The following is a 19498-nucleotide window of genomic DNA, read 5'->3' on the forward strand; positions in this document are numbered from 1 at the left end:
TTCTGATAGGAGGGAGACCAATTCCACTTCACTTCTGTTACTTTCTAAATTCCTCTAAGCTTCCTAAAGTATGGCTTTTAGAAGCACTTTCTGCTGTACCTTATCATGTATTCATCTGTTTAACTAGGGGGCTCGAGAATTGGCAGTTCCATTGTTTTTGTTTGTGCCCACAGAATTGTGCTTTGAATGATTTGTCCCTGGCTTTCCTTTAAGTAGTTGTTACCAGTCCATTCTTACCAGATCACCTCTCAGCCTTGAAAAGCTTGTCCTTCCCTAAATTAGAATATTTACCCTAGTTTTGAACATTTCCATAATGGTGCAAAATCTAACTACTGTGATCACCACCTCTAAAATAGTCACCGGTGCTTCTTCATCCACTTGTTTAACTTCATTTTCTAAGACCAAATTTAGAATTGTGCCCTCTTTTATCGGGCTGATTGCGTGCTGGCTAAAAATGTTCCCTTGAAAGCAGTTCAAGAACATCGTGTCCCCATTCTATACATATCATAGTTGATACTTAGGTAGCTGAAGTCACAACCAATATTGCCTATTATATTTGCACTCCGAAATCTGCATATATATTTGCTCCTGAAACATTCTCCCACTATTTGGAGATCTATAGTATATATTTGCCAGTGTGTGACTACCCATTTGGTATTTTTTTAACTCATGCAACAGGGGCTCATTTGATGCTTCACTTACTGTATCATTCTTTTTCACAGTTACAATTGATTTTTCAACCAAAAGATGATACATCTTACATTTACAGCCCCTGCTGAAAACGCTATATCCAGTGATATTGAGCTGCTGTTGTTTTCATATTTGATAAGGATATAGCCACCCTCTGACTTCTCACTTAATGCTGGGAAAATCTCTCAAATGGAGAAGGATGAATATTTGCTCTTGAACTGCTCTACTGCAATATATTCAAAAGTCTCTCATTAAATCATGTGTTGTGATGGTGAAATTTCTCTTCATAAATTGTTGCCTCACTGTAAGCTAAGTTTTCATTATTGCAATGGTATCTTGCTGCCATGTAACTATCTGTGCCCTTAGCTAATTGACTTTATTTGTCATACTTGTTACACTTTACATTGTACATTTTAACACTGCCCAATTCCTACCCTGTACACTTTTTAAATCTCTCCCTCTTTGGTTTCTCATTATTATTAATTTTGTGCCTCCAGGTTCTTGCTCTGAATTTGCTATCAGCTTCCTAACCCTCTGTCAATCTTGTTCAAATCCTCCCAAACAACATTAGCAAATTTCCCTGCATGGATGTTTACCTTGTTCCTGTTCAGGTGTAGACCACCTGCCTTGTACAGGTTCCATCTTTCCCAGAAGCAGACCTACTAACCCAGAGACTTTCCTCCCCCACTTTCCACCCCCACTGTTGAGCTGCAATGCCTGTGGTGTCCAGCGATTGGCTCTGGCTACACTCTCTTGAGGAACCATCATCCTCACTAATACATAAACTGGAATACCAATCAGTCAGGAAGATAGACTCAAGGCAGCCCTGTAATGCCTACCTCTTAGACTTCGTTCTCTTAGGCTTGGTAGTCACTTATTCCCTTGTTGCCTGTATACACGTTTAATCTGTGATGTGGCCACTTCTCTAGACACGACACCCACATACATCTGTCCCTTTCAGTTGCACAGCAGTGATTCCAGCTGCTGCTGAAGTACTGACAATTCAAGTTCAAGCTCATGTATCTAATGGCACTTCCTGCAGATTTTTCTTTGGGAATCCATGGCTTTTTTGTGAATCCCACATATGCCCAGGATGTATATTTCATTTAACCAAGCTGATATACCATCTTTAAACTTTAAAAACTATGTATTACAATTAAAAGGAGGAGAAGACCTACCAGTACTGTATGTTCAAATCAGCCTCTTCACCATAGGAAGTTGGAATAATCAATGCAATACTCAGTGAAGATAAGAACGCACTGACGGAGGCCCCTATATACAATTCCTGCAAATAATTAACTCAAGCTTCAAGAGAAAAAAGCAGATAAATCTAGCTACTAAATAACTAGGTACAACTTTGTTCAGAGCTTGCATACCCAATTTAAGGCTGCAAGTAGAGTCATAGAGACGTACAGCATGGAAACAGAACCTTCGGTCCAACCTGTCCATGCTGACCAGATATCCCGACCCAATCTAGTCCCACCTGCCAGCACCCAGCCCGTATCCCTCCAAACCCTTCCTATTCATATACCCATCCAAATGCCTTTTAAATGTCGGCATTGTACCAGCCTCCACCATTCCTCTGCCAGCTCATTCCATACACGTACCACACTCTGTGAAAAAGTTGCCCCTAAGGTCTCTTTTATATCTTGCCCCTCTCATCCTAAACCTATGCCCTCTAGTTCTGGACTCCCCAACCCCAGGGAAAAGACTTTGTCTATTTATCCTATCCATCCCCCTCATAATTTTGCAAACCTCTATAAGGTCACCCCTCAGCCTCCAACACTCCAGGGAAAACAGCTCCAGCCTGTTCAGCCTCTCCCTGTAGCTCAAATCCTCCAACCATGGCAACATCCTTGTAAATCTTTTCTGATCCCTTTCAAGTGTCACAACATCTTTCCGATCGGAAGGAGACCAGAACTGCATGCAATATTTCAACAGTGGCCTAACCAATGTCCTGTACAACTGCAACATGACCTCCCAACTCCTGTACTCAATACTCTGACCAATAAAAGAAAGCATACCAAATGCCAAAGGTCTCTTTGTTCAGCAACACTCCCTAAGACCTTACCGTTAACTTTATAAGTCCTGCTAGGATTTGCTTTCCCAAAATGCAACACCTCGCATTTATCTAAATTAAACTCCATCTGCTACTTCTCTGCCCATTGACCCATCTGATCAAGATCTCGTTGTAATCTGAGCTAACCTTCTTCGCTGTCCACTACACCTCCAATTTTGGTGTCATCTGCAAACTTACTAACTGTACCTCTTATGCTCACATCCAAATCATTTATATAAATGTCAAAAAGTAGCAGCACCGATCCTTGTGACACTCCACTGGTCACAGGCCACTAATCTGAAAAACAACCCTCCATCACCACCCTCTGTCTTCTACCTTTGAGCCAGTTCTGTATCCAAATGGCTAGTTCTCCCTGTATTCCGTGAGATCTAACCTTGCTAATCAATCTCCCATGGGTTGTAACTTCTCGTAACTTAATATTATTTCAAAATATCTTAAAGCTTATTTAATTATAAGAAAACTAGACTGCATTTATAAAGTTATCCCTCCAGGATCTCTCATTCACCACCTTCCATTGCAGACATGATGCTTTATCACAAAGATGGTGGAAAATCATTAGGCAGTCAGTAAGTAAATCAGTCATCATAGAATATTCAATTTCCGACCTACTCAACTATCCACAGTATTTATCTAGTTGGTCTAGCCATGTTGCCTCGCAATGGTGTCCCCTCAGATGTTGGTGGTGGATGATTCAACATTGGCAAAGTCAGTTAATGTCAAGTCAATAGTTATAATCTTTCTTGCTGGGCATTGTCATTGCCTTTCATGTGAGTGACTTGTGCACAACTTAACAGCTCATCAAGTTGTATTTCAATATTTCCATTAGCATAGTAAATTCCCCCAAAATGTTTCAGAGGAACATTTTGAAGCAGAATTAGACACCAGGTCACAGAAAAAGATATTTGGACAGAATGCCAAGAGCTTGGAGTTAAGGAGCATCTTAAAGGCAAGAAGTGATATAGAGTGGTGATGTGTTTTAAGGAAAGAACCCTAGAGCATGGGGTCAAGGAAGCCCAATGTATAGCCAACTCGAATCAAAGATCCTCATGAGGCCAGAATTATATAAGCATAAATAGCTCAGGTGGTGGTGACACAAGAGGAGATTCATGAGATAGTAACAATCCAAGCATTCACATCAATGTCATTTTTTGGAGGGGGGCAGGGTACAAACTAATCATTTATCTCATTTACCTCACTAATTAAGAATAGAACTGAACAATGTGCAATAACAGAATTATAACATTGTTACAGCGCAGGAGGCCACTCAGCCCATTCTGCACAGGCTTTCTCAGCGATTCCTACAGTAATCAACAACATTTCTCACTTGCAAACTGAATGACAAGGGCAACTCAACCCATTGATGGCACCACTCAAAACAGTTTGGTCTAGGATACTGCCCTTCATAATTCTGCTCTAATGACCATGTCCTGGGACTGAGATTAGTCTCAACCAACACTTTCGTGCTATGTATGACTTCAGCTCGTGGCATGTAGTCCTGTGCTGTGTCTTTAAATGGAAGCACCAATTGTGGTCGTATGGTTAAATTTAATGATTGTCAGAATTTTAGAAATACAAGAATTTATGTGCACAGCACCTCACTTTCAGATATTCCTGGTGTTGCTCCTGACATGCTCTTGTAAAATCCTTTTTATCCAGCACTGGTGCTCTATCTTGGTCATAATAGTTGAGTAAAGCATATGCTGGACTACGGGATTGTCTCTCACAGTTGAATATAGAACATAGAACATAGAACAATACAGCACAGAACAGGCCCTTCGGCCCACGATGTTGTGCCGAACTTCTATCCTAGATTAAGCACCCATCCATGTACCTATCCAAATGCCGCTTAAAGGTCGCCAATGAATCTGACTCTACCACTCCCTCGGGCAGCGCATTCCATGCCCCCACCACTCTCTGGGTAAAGAACCCACCCCTGACATCTCCCCTATACCTTCCACCCTTCACCTTAAATTTATGTCCCCTTGTAACACTCTGTTGTACCCGGGGAAAAAGTTTCTGACTGTCTACTCTATCTATTCCTCTGATCATCTTATAACCCTCGATCAAGTCACCCCTCATCCTTCGCCGTTCCAACGAGAAAAGGCCGAGAACTCTCAACCTATCCTCGTACGACCTACTCTCCATTCCAGGCAACATCCTGGTAAATCTTCTCTGCACCCTCTCCAAAGCTTCCACATCTTTCCTAAAGTGAGGCGACCAGAACTGCACACAGTACTCCAAATGTGGCCTAACCAAAGTCCTGTACAGCTGCAACATCACCTCACGACTCTTGAATTCAATCCCTCTGCTAATGAACGATAATACTCCATAGGCCTTCTTACAAACTCTATCCACCTGAGTGGCAACCTTCAAAGATCTATGTACATAGACCCCAAGATCCCTCTGTTCCTCCACCTGACCAAGAACCCTACCATTAACCCTGTATTCCGCATTCTTATTTGTTCTTCCAAAATGGACAACCTCACACTTGGCAGGGTTGAACTCCATCTGCCACTCCTCAGCCCAGCTCTGCATCCTATCTAAGTCCCTCTGCAGCCGACAACAGCCCTCCTCACTGTCCACAACTCCACCTATCTTTGTATCATCTGCAAATTTACTGACCCACCCTTCGACTCCCTCCTCTAAGTCATTAATAAAAATTACAAACAGCAGAGGACCCAGAACTGATCCCTGCGGAACTCCACTTGTAACTGGACTCCATGCTGAATATTTACCATCTACCACCACTCTCTGACTTCTACCGGTTAGCCAGTTTTCTATCCAATTGGCCAAATTTCCCTCTATCCCATGCCTCCTGACTTTCCGCATAACCCTACCATGGGGAACCTTATCAAATGCCTTACTAAAATCCATGTACACTACATCCACTGCTCTACCCTCATCCACATGCTTGGTCACCTCCTCGAAGAATTCAATAAGACTTGTAAGGCAAGACCTACCCTTCACAAATCCGTGCTGGCTGTCCCTAATCAAGCAGTGTCTTTCCAGATACTCGTAAATCCTATCCCTCAGTACCCTTTCCATTACTTTGCCTGCCACAGAAGTAAGACTAACTGGCCTGTAATTCCCGGGTTATCCCTATTCCCTTTTTTGAACAGGGGCACAACATTCGCTACTCTCCAGTCCCCTGGTACCACCCCAGTTGCCAGTGAAGACGAGAAGATCATTGCCAACGGTACTGCAATTTCCTCTCTTGCTTCCCACATAATCCTAGGATATATCCCGTCAGGCCCGGGGGACTTGTCTATCCTCAAGTTGTTCAAAATGTCCAACACATCTTCCTTCCTAACAGGTATCTCTTCTAGCTTATCAGTCCGTTTCACACTCTCCTCTTCAACAATACGGTCCCTCTCGTTCGTAAATACTGAAGAGAAGTACTTGTTCAAGACCTCTCCTATCTCTTCCGACTCAATACACAGTCTCCCACCACTGTCCTTGATCGGACCTACCCTCGTTCTCGTCATTCTCAGGTTTCTCACATATGCATAGAATGTCTTGGGGTTATCCTTGATCCTATCCGCCAGGGATTTTTCATGCCCTCTCTTAGCTCTCCTAATCCCTTTCTTCAGGTCCCTTCTGGCTATCCTGTATCCCTCCACTGCTCTGTCTGAACCTTGTTTCCTCAACCTTATGTAAGCCTCCTTCTTCCTCTTTACTAGACATTCAACCTCCCTCGTCAACCAAGGCTCCCTCACACGACCATTTCTTCCCTGCCTGATCGGTACATACATATCAAGGACACGTCGTATCTGCTCCTTGAAAAAGTCCCACATTTCCACCACATCCTTCCCTGACAGCCTATGCTCCCAACGTATGCTCCTCAAATCCTGTCTTACAGCATCGTAATTTCCCTTCCCCCAATTGTAAAATCTACCTTGTTGTGCGCACCTATCTCTCTCCATAACCAAGGTGAAAGTCACAGAATTGTGGTCGCCATCACCAAAATGTTCACCCACCAACAAGCCCACCACTTGTCCCGGTTCGTTACCGAGTACCAAATCCAATATGGCCTCCCCTCTGGTTGGACAATCTACATACTGCGTTAGAAAAGCTTCCTGGACACACTGCACAAACACCGCCCCATCCAATCTACTTGATCTAAAGAGCTTCCAATCAATATTTGGGAAGTTGAAGTCGCCCATGACTACGACCCTGTGGCTTCTGCACCTTTCCAAAATCTGTTTCCCAATCTGTTTCTCCACATCTCTGCTGCTATTGGGGAGCCTATAATAAACACCCAATAAGGTGACTGCACCTTTCCTATTTCTGACTTCAGCCCATACTACCTCCAGAGGCAGATCCCCCTCAAACTTCCTTTCTGCAGCCGTTATACCATTTCTAATTAGCAATGCCACCCCCCCTCCTTTTTTACCACCCACCCTTCCATATTTTTCCTGATGTCCACATTGCCTCATGAAGACTAGTTTTGAGTTGTTAAGAGGTATAGTGAAAAATCTCATGTAGCAATGAGATAGTGTCACACAACATGTACAAGGTGTTTTCAGCATGAAGATTATGTGGTGGTATTCAACTATGAGCATAGAACTAGAGGATATGTACAATATTAACATGATTCAGTGACTTTAGAAGACTTTTCTATGTGGTAATATAAATTGGTAAAAAGTCTATGCAATCGTAATTAATGTTGATTTAATCCTTTTAAAAAAAGCAGAATGAAAATATGGTTAAAGTTGAGGTTGAGCGGAATAAAAATGATTTTCAATATTAATGACCAAAAACTAATGCTCTGTATAGTATGGGCAATGAATTTTCAAATGGAAACATCTACTGTGGTTCCATGGTTGAATACAATAATCATCAAAACTTTACAAGTTTTAGAATTTAGTTGCAATAATTTTGGAAGTCATAATATCATATGAAACACACAAACTTTAAAAAAAGGTGCGTGCTGGAGATATGGAATGAAAAAAGCAGAAATGTTGTAGAAACTCCGCAGGTCTGGCAGCTACCATTGAGAGAGAAACATGGTTAACATTTCTAGTCCAATGACTCATAATTTTAAGTGGCCTTCCTTCAACAGATTAAGTAGGTTGGGTTGAAATAGTGGTACAAACGGGTTTAAATGAACTTAATAGTTGTCTTTTTTACACATATTAATAGTACTATATTTCTGTAAAATTCACCGTTAACTGTTTCCTTCTGAAGTGAGACTTATATCTGCTTCACAAATGGGTCTCAGGAGCTCCGTCCCCAAGAACACATTAACTTATGTACACTGCAAAGCTGCTGAATGAAATAACAGTTTTATTACAAAGTTCCATGTTGTATCTGCCGGCAATTTTAATAGAAAGAGAAAACTAAGACTACCATATACCTTTGTAAGAGAACAACTGTGATATTGAAAATGGGTACTTGTGATTTTTGTCCAGTACAGAATAAGATTCTGGAGATAACCAAACACTAAACAATAAAGAAAACAGCTTTGGTACTTTCCTATCAGATTTCAGATACAGTAATCTTACTCAATGAAGGTGCAATACAGATGTCAAATTAAATTTTAAAAGGACACCCTGGAGAACAGGTTATTTTGAAAGTGATTAATGAATACAATCTGAAAAATATGTTTAAATGTTTCAATTTTTCTAAGCTAATGTACTGAAAAGATTTTTATATTCTTTCTTAATATATGCTTCAAGTTTCAGTTTTAAGCACACCAGATATAAATCAACTATATTAAAAAAAATACTCGTTTAGATACATTTCATACCTATAATTTGATCTTGGCCTATGGATTCAGCGATAGCTTCCTTCACGTTATCTGGATCTACATTTATTCTCTCCGGAACACTCATAATCTGCAGCAATCACAGGTGCATTGAAATACTTCAGGTGAATACATTGTGAAAAATGTGGACATCAATGAATTAACAACAAAACAAACAAATTTGTTTTCTAAATCAAATATTCAGCCAACAACAGTAATTTCATAACCTTACTAAATTTGGCTGTGTCTTTTGGTGAGACACAACATAATACAACAAATTGTAACTAAATTAACCAAAGGTAGTGTGCTCCCTACCTGTCAATCTTATCTTTAATATTTCATATTTATGCAGGCTGACAAACATGAGAATTTTGTTTGGAACTCACCAATGTTGGGCAATAAGCATGTCACTGAAAACAGATTTCAAATTTTTATCCATCATGGCAGAACATATTCTAAACCCACTGGTCACGTAAGCAAAGCAACCAAGTATGAATACCAGACCTGACATGTATTAACAATCTATTTTATACTGTTGCACCAATGAAAGTTTCTAACTAGTTCAGTAATTGAGTTATTTCTTCTTCACTTGAAACTGTGTGCATTTTATGTTGCAGAATTCATTGTGCAATGATAGGGAAATGTTCTGTGCAGTACTTTGAAGTCTCATACACATTTACAGTTTTGCGAAAGTGAGGTCGGCAGATGCTCGAGATTAGAGTCAAGATTAGAGTGGTGCTGGAAATGCACAGCAGGTCAGACAGAATCTGAGGAGCAGGAAAATCAACGTTTCATCAGGAATCATATTTACAGCTTTGTTGAACTGTAGACACCATTATATGGTTCAGTAATGCGACAGTATTATTTTTGTACAGATCTTACAAATAAAATGGCACCCAATCCTGCTCAAGGTTTTTGATGTCTCCAACTAACAGGTCATTTACACAATAGATTTGATTTCTACAGTGCTGTTACTGTTTTATATTAGATATGGGTCTCACACTGGCATTTGTAAGGATTACATGCAGTTAAGCTGATCTAAGTTACACAGTGGCTGTATGTTGAATTCCAAGTAACATACATGCCATCAAGTGCTGGTTAATAACCAGCTCCAATGAAAGAAGGTCTAACAATCTCCCCATATTCAGTGGCACTGTCAGTTCTGAATTTAATGCCATTAGCAACTCCAGTATAATACTGACAATGAACTTAACTGGACCAGTTAAATAAAGAGTTTAGGACCATTCGGCGCAGCCATTTTGGTGCAAGCAATTTGGTGCGGCCTGTTTGGCGCAGCCCATTTTGCCGCACACCCATTTCGGCACAGCTCCTATTTATTCCTTTTCAGGCTTAGTTAAAAGCATTAATGAAAGCAATAATCCACCGCTAGTTGGAATGTGGAATTTATATGAAAAAACTTTAAACAATGAGGACAGAACAAACAATTACACAGAAGCTACCCATAGGAGATTACAATGCGAACTTGGAGTGGAACATCCAATTATTTGGAAATTTATTGACAATTTACAAAAAGTTCAAAGAGGAAGGGACATTAACTATGAGCATCTCGTAGCAGGGCATGATATTCCATTGAAATTAAAGAAATTCAGGGAAGCAGACGCTAGAATACAAACACTTGTAAGAAGATTTAGTGACAGAAATGATGTTGAGTATTTACCAGGGATTGCCCATAATTTTGAATAAACGTCATATTTTAGATTTTTTGCAAGTAATTTATTTCTTTTATTTTTTTCTTTTTAACATTTTTACTAAAGAGAATAAACATTATTTTTATTGCTTTCATTAATGCTTTTAACTAAGCCTGAAAAGGAATAAATAGGAGCTGTGCCAAAATAGTTCTGCGCCTAAATGGGTCTGCGCCAAATCGCTTGCACCAAAATGGTCCCACTCCGTTAAATAAATACTGTATCTATAACAGCATTTCAGACACTGCGTATTCTGCAATAGGCTCACCTCCTCTACCCTCAAAGCCTTTTGAAAGCTTTCTTCAACAGTAGCCCACAATCCTTTAAACACTAAGATGTACAAGCACTAGGACAATAGGCAAATGGAAACACCATGACAAATTCCAGTCTCAGTCATGCAACCTAATGATTTGGAAGTATGTCACCATTCTTTCAACATTGCTGGATCAATGTCCTGCAACTCTCCACCATACTTTGGGAATGGTTTCATCAGAATAACTGAAGTGGCTCAAGAAAGCAGTTCATTTTAATCTCCAAGGAACAATGAGATATAGGGAAAAATTCCCACAAATATGAGGGAAAAAAATACAGCCAGTAATGAAAGAACTTGGTGCACACTTGCCGCCATATAGATCTCTTCTTACCAACTGACAGAATTTTAAATGTGAACAGACTGAACAGGCACTTAGTATAGCATTGAAACATTCAAGTATAAGAATTCCTACACAGTTTCCCCTGCACATGCTGGCTTTGAACAGGCAGAAAGCAAGAATGTTTAAAATGAATACCCAATTGTATACGTGTCTGTTTGATAGACCTCAAAGCCTGATGGTGTAGTTGATCAGACTTCAAAAATGTTATCGTAAAGGTTTTTGGAAACTTTTTTTGAAGGCCTGAAGAAATTACCCAGAGAGAGGAGTCACAAGTACAGAGACTAAATTTGCAGATTACATTATGCTAATATAGACTGCAGATTGAAAAACTGAACAGGATAAACTACAGGAGGATTTGAAAATACTTGGCAATTGGGCAGAGAGGTGGCAGATGAAATTTCATACTGAAAAATGTAAAACATTTCACATGCAGACAAAAATAGTCAAAAAAAAAGACTATTACTTAATATAGATGGAAAATGAAGGAGGTATGACTGTCCTAATTGCAAATAAATTGAAACAATAGTGCTAGACAGTATTGTGTATGGCAAATTACATGTTGGGATGAAATAAAAAGAAGAATAATGAGCAAAAATAGTGAAGTACTCCTATCATCTTACATATTATTGCTGCAACAGCACTTTCAATACTACATGCAGTCTTGGTTGCCACGGAGGATATTGCAGCTCTTGAAAAGATACAGAAGTGGACAATCAGAATGATTGAAGGCATGAAATGACTGAATTATCATGAGTGATTACAAAAATTGGGCATGTTGTTACTGCAAAAGAGGAGGTTGGGACATAAATGATTGCTTAGTTTAGCTTCTAAAGCGACACAATTCATGAGATGCTGTTTTATCATATACAGAAAATTTGAACCAGAGGATACAGACTACATTTAAAAGGTGATAATTTCAAAGTTAATCTATGGAAATACTGGCATTAATATCAATCCTTAGTGGTGGATCAGGCTTAAAGTATCAGGCAGACTTTCCCATTTCTTTAGCAATGCATAACATGCTTTGTGTGTGTCAAGAGGTGAGATACTTCATTAAAACATTTAATTCAGTCTCCTACAGTGTAAATTTAGATTGCCTGCTTTAATTTTGTCATTTGTTGGCTGCATTTGTCAGCTTGAAATGCGCCCTTTATTGTACTTCATGTGAGCCTGGAGGTGAAATAAAAATTGGCAATGTGGCCCTTTGAATCTTCATTACCTCTTGGCTGATCTACCACTTTGGCTTCCCTTTCCACATTATTCACATTCCTGAAACATCTGTTGACTTTAGCTTACACAATAACTGAGTATATTCAAATTTATTTTATATTCATTCTTAGGATGTGGGCATCTCAAGTATCTCAAGCAGACAGCAGTTAAGAGTCAACCTACATCTGAAATCACATGTAGGCCAGACCAAGTAAGGAAGACAGCTTTCCTTCTCTGAAGAATATTAATTATCTCAACACTCATTTTTAAGTATAATAATAGTGATTACATGATGGGTTTTAGGCTAGCTTTTAACTCTATTTTTTGTATTGAATTCAAATTTCACCATATACCACCAGCCGTCACTGATATCTAGAGTAGAGAAATGTGAAGATTCACAATCATTTATGTGAACAAATCTCTCGTTTGTCTAAAATGCCTACCCCCTTTTCCAGAGACTGAGAACTAGCATTCTAGATTCCCCAGAAAAGCAAAACATCTTCCCAGTAACTATTCTGTCAAGCCACTTAGGTCTTCTATATATTTCAGTTAGGTCACCTGTGATCTCGTTATGTACCAAGGAAAATAGATTAAATGTATTGGATGTTTTCTCTTAGGATAATTCTGTCATTATCAAAATCTGGTTACCATACTATAGGAAACATGTGGAGGCTTTGAAGAGGGTGCCTAAAAGGATGTTGCCTGGACTGGAGTGTATTAGCTATAAGGAGAGGTTGGACAACTTGGATCACTATGGTTAGAACTTCAGAGGCTCAGGGGTCAACCTGATGGAAATTTAACGTTAAAAGAGGCGAGGATAGTATGGAAAGTCAGAGTGTTTTTCCCAAGGTGGAAATGTCAAATACTAGGGAACATTTGTTTAAAACGCGAAATAGGAAGCTTAAAGGAGTTGCGTGAGGCAAGTGTTTTACAGAGGATGGAAGGTGACTGGAACAGGACTGGACATGGAATAAGCAGATACGATAGCAACATTTAAGGAGGCACTGAGACACATGAACAAACAGGGAATAGAGGGATATGAACCATGTGCAGGCAGGTGGGATTAATTTAGGATTGCATCATGGTCAGCACAGACATAATGGACCAAATGGCCCATTCTTTTACTGTACTGTTCTATATCCCAGATTGTGCGTCTTAGAAGTTCAGCTGATTTCTTGTTCACCTCAACCTCTTGACACTTTCACTTCACCACTTCCTGACCTTAGACTTTCCTTGGTTATTGTGGATGCCCACGGATACAGAAATGAGACAAATATATAGAATTGTAAAAGGACATAGGAATATAGCAGGCTGGGAGCTTGGTGAATGCGTGACACTTGTCTAAGCCATTTCAAGGGTTAAAACAAAACCTAATCGATATAAAATTAATTCTGAAATGCACAGACCTAGAGACGACAGGAGCGGAGGTACACAGACACATAACCATGACAATAAAAGTAAAAAGTAAAGTTGCTACTGCTCCATAGGTCAGCTCCCTCATAACACAGAGACAGAGATGAGTGGTGGTGGGTTTGCCTAAAGATCACCGTGTCTCAGTCAAGGGGCAAGATTGAGAAGTAGAATCTTTCATCGTAACCTCAACCATTGCAGGAATTGAACCCATTCTGTTAGCATCAAACTGTATTACAAACCAATCATCCAGCCACTGAGCTACGCAACTTTAGCTGCTTCATCAATGACCTGCTCTCCATCATAAGGTCAGAAGTGGGAACGTTCACCATTGATTGCATGATGTTCAACACCATTCGCAACACTTCAGATACTGAAGCAGTCCAAGAGCAGCAAGATTCCAGATTTGGCCTGACCAGTGCAAAGTAACATTCATGCCCCAAAAATGCCATGCAATGACCACATCCAGCAAGACAGAATCTAACCATTGCCTTTTGACATTCAACGGCATGTCCATTACCAAATATCCCAGTGTCAACACCCTGGGGATTACGATTGGCCAGAAACTCAACCAGCAACTGCAGACCTCATTGTCTCCCAGAAACTCAACTAGGCTAGCCACATAATTACTGTGGCTACAAGAGAAGGTCAGATGCTAGAAATGCTGCAGCGAGTAACTCACCTCTTGATTCCTAAATCCATCTACATAGCAAAATCAGGAGTGTGTCGGAATACTTCCCACTTGCCTGGATGAGTGCAGCTTCAATAATGCAAAGACACTTGACACGTGCCAGTGAAAGCACATCCACAAATATTGACTCCCTCCATCACAGACACTTGATAGCAGCAATGTGTGCCATCTAAAAAAAGCACTGCAGAGATTCATCAAGGCTGCTTAGGTAGCACCTTCCAAACCCACAATCACCACTACTTAGAAGGGCAAGGACAACAGATACATTGGAAAACCACTACCTGCCCATTCCCCTTCAGGCCACTCACCATCTTGATTTGAAAACATCACTTTTCCTTCAGTGTCACTGGGAAAAAATCCCAGAACACACTCCATAACACATTAAGAGACTACCTGTAGCAGATGTAGTGTTTCAAGGAGGCAGCTTATCAAAATGTTCTCAAGGGCAACTAGGAATGGGCAATAAATCCTGGGGAAACTAGTGATACCCAAAACTCATGAATGAATTAAAAAACACTCACCACCTCCTTCTCCAGAGGGATTAAGTATGGACAATAAATGCTGGCCTACACAAACCAAGGAAAAACAAGACAAATCAAAGATTACACAGATAACTCCTCTACAAGCATATCTTTGCTCACAAGTAAAACAAAAAGGAATATGGTAACACTACTGAATCACCATATACTGTAATCATTTGTGAAGGAAGTTGACAGTCTATATTTTTGTTATACTAAGCATTACTCAGAGCCACTGATTCTGCCTCTTTTGGCTTTGCTGTCTCCACTGAGACTTATCTGCATTGATTATCCAGCAATGAAATAACATTTTAGAATTTCTGTAATAACAGATGGAGCTGACATAATACTCCAGAATTTACATCACAAAGTCATGCTGCATACTGAAGTCACCGACCTGTTAGCATAAATCTTATTATTCAGGCCTAAAAATGGCCTGCTGCTAAATCAATATAAACTATGTGCAACTGTGTTAAATGGCCAAAATAACATTAGGGTTCCACTTAAATCCAAACCCACAACACTAATACAGGTATACTTTGCATAACTGCATGTTGTCAGTCCAATTAAACTGACATTGTTTAAAATGTTTTTTCTCTCAGTAGCCAGGTTTTTATAAAACAAAGCAGTCTCTGGTCAATGCTGTCGTTTTGATTGGTTTTAAACAGTCAGGGAAGAAGCATTTCATGTTACATCTCCTCAGTAATCTCATGAACAAAGTCAATGAAATGAATGCTTCTCTCTCAATTCAAAAGCTGCGAAAGCTGACATCCTACAAAACTGTCAGTTTACAAGATGTCACAAATTAACAAAGCACAGATTAATGTAAGGCTTAAGAAACTGTAATAAATATACAGGCATTGGGCTTTGTATGAGTGAATATTTAAAAATGTAATGGATCAAAAATGACTTGATTTGCAATCATTAATGGCCAATCTAATAGCAAAGTCTAAGATACTTTTAATGACCTTTGTCATACAATTAGGGAAACTCCAAATCATAATATCTATCAATCAATAATAAATATTATTTATAGTATTTATTTGGCTAACAGTCCTTTGTGATTTAGCAGCAAATAAGGAAAGTGTATCCAATTATTTGAATCGATTCATGAGACCTAAAAGCAAATTTTCTGAAAACAATAATTTTGATTAGCAATTTTCTTTCTAAAAAATTCCATTACTTTTATGCCCATTTAATTCAATCTCTGAGAAATAATGATCAATTATTTTGACAATCTTGCAAATTTCTCACCTGACTACAGCTGAACGTTTAAAAGGCCGAGTACTATGAAGATCTTTCAAGATGCAGAGTGTCATTCCTTCTTGGTAAAATGTTGTACAGAACTAATTTTAAAGTGTTTATGCACTACGACAGAGGCAGGCAGAATAGATTTTTCAAGATGAAGGAGACAACCTGACACAGTTCAGAATGAATTATAAGATATACTTAACTGTTTCCATTTACATAATTCAAATGCATCGCAGCACTTTTCACATCATAATATTCAGATAATGCAGCAAAGTCCATCCAAATTATACACTTAAAATATGTTAGTTAAGCTAACATAATATGTTAGTAAAGAATTTTTCTACAAAGATGGGTGGAAAACAGAAGAAATTTTCTCTAAATGGAACAAGATGTTTTTGAAATAAGAGAAAAATCACAATCAACATACATCTTTTAAGTGCTTGCTTAGAGAAGGCATACTTTAGTCTGCCAGCCTCATATTATGTGAACCGCGGTTGAATTAAATGACTCTGATAAGAGGTTATACCTCACTATCAAAGTTCTAGATCAGAAGGATTGAATTTCCTGCAAGATGCACATTTCCCGACTTCCAATGCACTGTCCTCTTGATGACAGTACAAGGTCAATTTTAGGTATGCTCATGTGCCTAAGTACCATTGTAGCAGTAACGGAAGATTTATTAGCATTAGACATTTAACAAATCACAATAGAAGGCGACACAAAGCTTTTCTTAAAAAAGATTTGTCTTTCTTTCCCCCTTGAGGTGTTTAAAATAAAATGTCAAAAAAAAGATAGATTTTATTGAACTGAAAAATATCATAATTGAACTGTGAGCTTTTAAAAATATTTGTGTACATTTGACAGCAAAACCTTGAATAAAAGAAATTTAGAGCATTCTCTCAACTCATTTTATTTGGTAATGTTATAGAAATATTAAAAGTAATCCCTTACAATTGTTTGGGAATTATTTATCTCGTCATTCCTCATGTTACGAAGTTTCATAAAACCACCCCTGGCTCAGAAGGCAAGATGATTCTCAGGAGGATTTACAGAGCTGGAAGAGTCAAGTTCCTAGATAGTCAGTATCAGTGGACAGAATAATGGAATTCTAATGCAGAGAATCATAAAATATTGCAGCCAGGTAAGAAATATAGCTGGGAACAGGTACCCAAGAATGGAATTAGAATAGCAAATGATGAACTTGGAAGACCCTTAAGAGTCTTAGCAGATTTAACCTGTTCAACCAATGCAAAGTGAGAAAACATATTAGAATGTAGAATTACAACGCCAAAGCAATGGAATGCAAATTAATGAAATTCTGTGTGTGTAGTGTTCCTGTGACAGAATACTGTCACCAAATTGTCAACCAACACAGAAAACACGTTATGGCAAATACTCAATTTGATTCCCTACAGTGTGGAAACAGGCCCTGCTGCCCAACAAGTCCACACCAACCCCTCCGAAGAGTAACCCATTTTCCCTCTGACTAATGGGGCAATTTAGCATGGCCAATTCACCTGACCTGCACATCTTTGGACTGTGGGAGGAAACCGGAGCACCCGGAGGAAACCCACGCAGACACTGGGAGAATGTGCAAACTCCACACAGACAGTCGCCCGAGGCTGGAATCAAACCCGGGTCCCTGGCGCTGTGAGGCAGCAGTGCTAACTACTGAGCCATCGTAGTCATCCCTTGTGTCAGTGGACTGAATCCGAACGATTGGAGAATCATGGTCTATGCTGTGATGAAAAAGATATCCAAGAGCTAATCTCTCAAAATCTATGTAGTTAAGGAAGGGACAGGTTAATTTTGGAAGACTTTATTATTTTAAACTTAATTGCTGTAAATAGAACAGACATTTAAAAGAGATGGATGCAGAACTGATGGAACATTTTCACAAAGAGGACGATCAATGTATGCAGTACTTTTCCAGGAAAAGCAGAGAACAGCTAAATGTTCGAACCTACAGACAGACAGACAGAGTTAATCCTAAGAGTACAGTACGGTTGATACATTTTTGGTGAGAAGTGTGTGACTGCAAATACACTAAAAAAGCAGCAAGTGTGACTTTTTTTTAAAAAAACCTGATAAACATTCAGAAAATCTGGAAGAAGAGACAAGCACAAAACAGATGAATATTGTTATTATATTTTAGAATTAGAGGGAAAGCAGTTTTTTAAAGTTATATACAAAAAGAACTGTGCTTGCAAAATAAATGTGAACCATTTTACATTGCAATATGGCTTAAGAAGTGAAGGTACTTGGACTATACAAATTATATTTAGAAATTTTGAAGAATACTGAAGAAAATACATTGCAATGATAAGTCTTCTTGCACAAAATAACCCTCTCTGAAAATCCTCACCGTAAACATCAAAATTAAGGGTATAGAATTGGCAATGGATAATTTTCTACCAGGGTAACTAAAAACAAAGATTATTAATGTTTCAGGAAGGACATATAAATAAGATTAAGTTGACTCGAAGATTGTACAGAATTACTTGCATGTTCTGAGATCATCCACCCATAAAGGATGCACAATACTGTAGTGCATAAAGATGTGCATTTATGCAATATACACTACCATCGCTTGCAGTGAATCTCAGTGATCTACGAGGGCCATACACATATTATCACTTCCCGCAGTATCAAATGCTAGCATCCCATATTGAAACAGGATTGGGTGCACTCACTACGAACTGGTTATGATGATGTTGAGGAGGATTCATAACAATTCTTCTCCTTCATTACTAAAGAGGGTATAGCTGAATCATACTATTGGCCTACCATAACACATGGTAATACAATCTCTAATGGGCCTGTTAGAAATCTTCAGCGCAGCAGCGAACAATTTTACCAATACTTCTTAAGTTTTTTAAATTTTTTTTTAACTCAAATTAGCAAAGAAAACAAAAGGCCTACATTTGGTGTCAATTTTCTGAACAGTTGACACTGGTTTTATCTTGTCATTGTTTCCACAAATCGTCATTTGTGTTTAAACAGAACAATCTACCTTGTGCCTTGGGCTTAACTTATGACAATAGGTTGCCAAAAACTACAAGAATGTGATCACTTAATTTTACCTTTACGTCCCCCTGGTTGTCATAACTTAAACCTTGCCAATTAGATGGGCTCCCTGGAGATGGATCATTCAGCTGCCACAGTTCAACATAACTTTCATGTGGATTTGAATCACCTTCACCCTCAGAATCAATTAGCGACTCCTTCTGCAATTAAGGAATATTCATGATCTTACTATGAGAACACTGAAATATGGCTAAAAGTAATAGCGGGATAAAATTATATTTTTTCAGATATTACTGAGATTGTGCCATTATTGATATTATGCACAGATGCGATGAATGGATAGTTATCAGTTGTATGCTTTTTGCTATCAGTCTAATATTACTGAAAGGTAATACTACAATAAAAAGTGAAATCAACATTTGTAATTTGAAATGTGCATTTTATAATACAAGAGACAAGTCCCAACTTGCCAACAGGAGTATTCTATCTATTACAGTTAACATTATTCAAGAATTGA

General features: G+C 38.9%; 1 protein-coding gene across 11 annotated transcripts in view; it reads right to left on the bottom strand.

Annotated features, from left to right (window-relative positions):
• The window catches only part of nckap5l (NCK-associated protein 5-like), a 753060-nt gene that overhangs the window by 66599 nt on the left and 666963 nt on the right, over positions 1-19498 (bottom strand). For 9 of the 11 annotated variants that reach the window (XM_072579642.1, XM_072579644.1, XM_072579641.1 and 6 more), the window contains 3 exons: positions 19038-19181; positions 14707-14751; positions 8520-8607 (listed from right to left, as the gene is read on the bottom strand). In XM_072579642.1, the coding sequence (XP_072435743.1) occupies positions 8520-8607; positions 14707-14751; positions 19038-19181 (277 nt within the window). The remainder of the gene's footprint in view (positions 1-8519; positions 8608-14706; positions 14752-19037; positions 19182-19498) is intronic. The other 2 variants (XM_072579643.1, XM_072579652.1) reach the window with 2 other exon arrangements.

Source organism: Chiloscyllium punctatum, chromosome 10, assembly GCF_047496795.1.
Source record: "Chiloscyllium punctatum isolate Juve2018m chromosome 10, sChiPun1.3, whole genome shotgun sequence".
Taxonomy (NCBI): Eukaryota; Metazoa; Chordata; class Chondrichthyes; order Orectolobiformes; family Hemiscylliidae; genus Chiloscyllium; species Chiloscyllium punctatum.